Source organism: Triticum urartu, chromosome 1A (assembly GCF_056163025.1).
Source record: "Triticum urartu cultivar PI428250 chromosome 1A, HENAU_Tu73, whole genome shotgun sequence".
Taxonomy (NCBI): Eukaryota; Viridiplantae; Streptophyta; class Magnoliopsida; order Poales; family Poaceae; genus Triticum; species Triticum urartu.
Genome location: NC_141873.1, coordinates 19922274 through 19927839, shown reverse-complemented (window position 1 = coordinate 19927839; position 5566 = coordinate 19922274). Strand labels below are relative to the sequence as shown.

At 42.4% G+C, this 5566-nt stretch overlaps 1 protein-coding gene across 1 annotated transcript; it reads left to right on the top strand.

The window, feature by feature from the left end:
* The first annotated feature begins 2213 nt into the window (after positions 1–2213).
* Positions 2214–4557, top strand: LOC147988532 (uncharacterized). Its single transcript, XM_087542388.1, has 3 exons — positions 2214–2873; positions 3042–3737; positions 3964–4557. The coding sequence occupies exons 1-3, from the start codon at positions 2214–2216 to the stop codon at positions 4555–4557; spliced, it is 1950 nt and encodes a 649-aa protein (XP_087398514.1).
* The last annotated feature ends 1009 nt before the right edge of the window (positions 4558–5566 follow it).

Sequence of the window (5566 nt, the reverse complement as noted above, 5' to 3'; positions counted from 1 at the left end):
GCTTCGCCTCTAGGTTGATAGGCAACTTAGTTTTTTAGATAGACTAACATTATCCTAAGTTGCTTTCCATGACTGGCGAATAGCTTAATATCATTTTTAGTTGCACTAAATACTTTCCGGTATAGTAAGCAACTTAATTTCATAGATAGACAACTTAGCAACACTGATTGTCAACTTTTCAATGTATTGTGGGCAACTAAAACAATAATGACAAGCAACTATGCATCATCGGTAGGTAGCTTCAGAGTGTTTGTAGGCAACTTAGACGAACAATGATGAGCAACTTCATACTATTGTAGGCAACTAATTTGCGAAGTTAGGCAACTGAGCAGCAATGGTAGGCAACTAATTACCAATATCAAGCAACTGAGCATCAATGGTAGGCAATTTTACAGTATTTATAGACAACTAAGAATCATCGATATGCAACTATTACCAATACAAGGCAACTGGGCATCAATGGTAGGCAATTTCGGAGTATTTTTAGGCAACTGAGCTTACCAACGATAGGCATGTTGGGATAATGTTAGCAAAATTCACGGATACACTTAGTGCATTAAAGTTGCTTGCATGTAGCACTAAAGGCCCCTCATGTTTCATGTGATTTTCTCGTTTTTACACAAACTACCTAATAGGCAGTCCCACTAGACCAAAAAACTGATTTTACTTCTCTATATTGCTACTTACAGGTGAAATTAGTCAATTGGTACCATGGTAACAAACTTAGAAGGATTCCTCGCTCATAGGTAGTCATACTAGGCAATAAAAAGTAGTTATTTTCGTATAACAATAAAGTTGCCTCCGTAGCAACCAAAATTGCTCTAAAAAACCTTTGTTGAAACCTAACCATATGTGATCTAGTTTTGAAGAACTCATCATCAGAAACCCAACAATGAAAACGGATCTAAATTACTAAGCTCGAATCAAAAGTTATAGCTTTTAAATTATTTTTTTAAACCCCAAATAAATACACACGGGCTCTTGACCAGGGTAGCATGAAGTTTGGGGATCATATACTTTCCTTTTTCGATAGACTAGGATGACGTGGCACATCAGTTTCGTAATATGGAGAGTATGCTCGAGCACTCCATCCGGCGCTCACGCGTTCCCTATCCATGTCATGAGCGATGGGGTTTTCGAGGGGCTACCCTGCCAGGATACCGTTGCAGTGGGCTTTGTAACGAAAAGAAGAGAGTATATCAGAGATTTCTTTGTTGCTTAATATTGTTCTCGTTTTTTTTTCTTCCATACGATCCCAAATGGATCAGGTTCCACTATGAGACGATAGCGGAACAACAAACATGCTTTAGCATCCATGTGCAAAATAACAAAATGGTTCAGCTGCAGCAAAACGGTAACAACAAACATCAAAACAAAACAAAGCAAACAACCACCAAGAGAAACTACAAGTGAGCCAAAGCAGCGACCAACAGGCTCACAAAACCAAGTGTTCTGATTCATCTCTCTCTTCCATTTCTGGTCATCAGGATTTCCTTCCTCCTCGTTGTTATCTTTTTTTAAGCCCATCATTCATCTGACCACCGGAGGATTGTGATATTCTAGGTTTCTTCCATAGGGCCCATCATTCATCTTGTTTTCGTTTCTCTCAAAAGAAAAAACTCTTGTTCTCGTCACTCTCTTATATAGAGAGCGAGCATGTATCTAACTTGGAATGCATGTGCAACAGGATTGAGCCCTCTTTCATTGAAAGGTTCGACCCTTATGGTGCTCAGTCCTCAAGCTTGACGATGAAGAATCTATTGACGAGCAACTCGCAGCTGGCTGATGCAGTGGTGAATCGAGTTGTTGCAGTCGTTCTTCTAGTTCTATCGCTGGTTCAAAGTACGGTGTTGATCATGTGTATCGCCTCTGCGCCGTTCTTCCTGTTCCTTGGGATGCTCATCACCACTTGGATTTCGGTATGCGGTCTAATGGACCATGACCATTACGGCGACACGGATGAGGGTAGAGTAAACATGGATCCGGCGCATAACGTCTTGTACACCATGTGTGTGGCCCAAAGTGCCTTGTGGCTGTGTAGAATCATGTTGCTGTTTTTGGAGGAGAGGGTAGTGAAACAAGTGAGCCAAGCATACGGCTTCCAAGATGGTGACCGTGCAGTTTTAGGCTACCTGGGCGAAGTCAGGAAGGGGTGCTTCAAGAACATATCATCTGCCAGAGAGAGGAACCTCATCACATATGCTGTAGAACTCATGGAGTCCAAGTCGCCTCATAGCTATCTTTCCGGGGCACTTATACTGGACAGACTACTCACCCGGCAGCATTCTCCTATTTTGATCAAACAAGAAGAAGAAAAGCAACAGCAACAGTTAGATTTAGAGGAAAAGACTGGAGCTCCTTTGGTTCAAAAGGATACGAAGAAGAAAGAGGGGAATGAGGAGAGTAACAAGAAGAGTGTGGAGATCATTGTGCAGCAGCGCAGGATGATAAAACGGTTGATTGGGTCTGCATCTTCCATAGGCATTCTCCACAGACTGCTTCAGACACTGGATTCGCAATGCTCATCCGACAGAAAGGTGCGGGAGGCCGCCGCGAGGATTGTGGAGCACGTTGCTGGCAGGATTCATTTGGAGAAGTTCCCGCGAGGGATCCAATGCGTATCTTCACTCATCAACACCTTTGAAGAATACCGCCGATTACAGCCATATCGGTCATTGCCGTCGTCATCAAACAGAAAAGAAGCCACTGTGATGACTCTGGCACCATCGCCAAACACAAAAAATTGTCAAGAACAGGAACAAGGCCGCAGCAGCATCAATACTTTTTCATTTGAGTCAAACCCAGAGTACTTAGAGTCAGACTCAGAGTCAGACTCAGACAGTGACATGGATAAACTATCATTCTCTGAGCTGGTGGCTATGGGGCACAACAATTTGAAGTTCAGTATCATGTATTGCAGGCAAAAAATTAGTAAGAGCAGCAACACTGCTACTGCTATTTCTTCTTCATCAAAGTCAAAGTCAGACAACGGCATCGATCGGCCATCGTCATCTAAGGCCAACAGGAGCACAACCAATCAGTTCCATGGCTACAAAGAGCTGTTGTTGACTGGCCTGCACATCCTTTGGAAACTTGCAGGCAGTGAGGACAACTGCACAGTCATAAGCAACACCAAACATCTTGTCTCCAAGATTATGGCACCTGTTATCTACGACATAGTGCACCACGCAGGTCATAGTGCATGGTCCACTCAAGTAGTAGAGAGATCACTTGGGGTGATACTTAGACTAATTGTGAATACCAAGGGAGACACTGGGGCAGACCTCCGTCAACAAATCTCAAGCGACAAAGGATCAATCGGCACTATGAAAAAAATTGTTGTCTGCGAAGAATGCAAAGGCGGGGAACTGCAGATGAAGGCCATGCAGATCCTGACGCATCTATGCATTGATGAAACTGCAAACAGAGGTAATCTAACTAAGGTGCTCGTGAGAATCTTCATTAATGGTGATAGCAGCAACACCTCCATCAGAAAGACTGCAGGCGAAACACTGGTGTTGCTGTTTCTCAGCAGCAAAAGCGTCGCCACCCTCCTCCCCAAGGAGGAACATAATGAGTTTGTTGGTGGTCTTGCTAAAATACTTTTACAAGTTGGAGACAACGACACATGCAGAAAAAATGCTGCAGAAATTCTGGAGCATCTATGTATTCAGTTTGCTGAGGATGGTGAATATCTCAGCACACTCAAGAACACCATTACAGGTGTGATGCCAGAGGTACCCACACACACGCTCCTTTCTTTCTTTATTTCTGTTATTTATATACAAGCAAGGTGAATATTCCTCTTGCCTGTCATTCAATCATTCCCCTTTCATGACAATTGGCACACTTCCTTCTTTGCGTTTCTACAACATTTTGTTTTTGCAACTGTGAAGTAACCGCAGCAACTCATTCTATATATGCTAATATACATACTTTACGCTATTGTTATTAACATTGCAGGTACTCAGAGAAATATGCCATGGGTCAACAGGAGAAGAAGAAAAGCCTGAGTATGCCAGATCAGATACTGACATCGAAAGCCAAAGCGAAACCAAGAAGAAGAAAAGGAACAAGAAGAAGAATGCTTCATCCTCTCCAGGGCAAAACGAACAGCACAAGTTGTACGTCGCCCTGCTATCCCTCTGTGTGACGGCGTGTGAGAAATTACACCTTGATCTGAATGCAATTTCGCTGGGACAAGCTATGGATCCAGGAGAATGTGTTGCATTCAGCCTTGCAACAAAGATGGTACAGCTAAATAGGGACCTCATCACCGCCGACAGCCTGACAGCAATGAAGCTTACCACTAGGATGGTGATAGCAGCAATGAAGAAACTCGAGGGCAACGGCACCACTGTCGACCGAGCTAATCTGGAGAGCCTCATTGACTCCCTGTCTAGTGTTTCAGAGACCATGTTGGATCTGGAGGGATGCATAGTTTTCGCGATGACGAAACCTGCCACTGTCGACACCCTCCATTCCCTCGTGAAACAAGCACGGCAACTTCATGCCAAAATACAGGACCAAGACTTGGAAATAGTGGCAGCTAGCTAGCTCTCTCAGGGCAAACAAGCTAGATTATTTGCTATGGATTTATGACAGACTTTTTTTCTTTTGATATATGGATTTGTGTATGTTCATTCACCTGTACTGTATTCTATTAAACTACATCGTACTACCATGTTTTCTGTGTCTCATCGTGTGAGCGCATTAACATTTTATTTCTATGATTTTTAAGTGATGGAAATTACCCTCTCAATGTCTATCTGCTAAACATATACTTGTCCCAAAGTTTGTGCGGCACAGGCGCACAGTTGTGACATACCCGATTAAATGTCTTAGATCAGATGATAGGGGCTGAGTTAATTATCTTTTTGAAGAAAAAAAAACTTGGTGTTAACATTTGAGTAGTATACTATGTGGTAAAGGCAACAGATTAAACACGCAAATACAAGAAGTCAGTGTTGCAAGTACAAGGACTTACAAAATACAAAGTTCCATTGGTAATATCATTCACACATGACAAATCCCTGCAGTAAATATATGAACCAGGAACAGATTATCAGAAAAAAGTATCAAAGGCAGCTTATAAGTACCAAGGGAATTAACACAGAGCATCATCAGGTGAAGTAGGGAACTGAACAAGATTTTCATAGCAGGTGGACTCTAAAACCATTATAAGTTTCACAGCTCCAAGCAATCTACTGACGCCAAACTATTATTGCACTAAAATCACAAGTTTCATCTGCATCTTGAATAGGAAAGTTCAGTTATGTGCGTTAATACTGTCCCAGTAATGCTGCTACTGAATTTCATATTCTGGATGCGTAAGTACTGTGAAAAATTGGTACAGGGCTGGAGGAATAACTAGAATCTAATTTGGAACAAATATACCGAACTAGGAACAAATCTGCTGTGTAGTGTGGGCAGGGTTCGCAGCATAAGTTGCATTACCAACAACGACAAGAAGAAGAACGATACATCGTCCCCTCCTAAGCAAAACAAACACCACAAGCTGCATGTTGCTCTGCTATCCCTATGTGTGACGGCATTTGACAAATTA

Excerpts from the sequence above, each read along its gene's own strand:
- LOC147988532 (XM_087542388.1), top strand. The coding sequence starts at position 2,214 with ATGGAGTCCAAGTCGCCTCATAGCTATCTTTCCGGGGCACTTATACTG. Across the intron at positions 2,874-3,041 it reads AACTATCATTCTCTGAGCTG|TTCCATGGCTACAAAGAGCT; the intron begins GTGGCTATGGGG and ends ACAACCAATCAG. Across the intron at positions 3,738-3,963 it reads TTACAGGTGTGATGCCAGAG|GTACTCAGAGAAATATGCCA; the intron begins GTACCCACACAC and ends TTAACATTGCAG.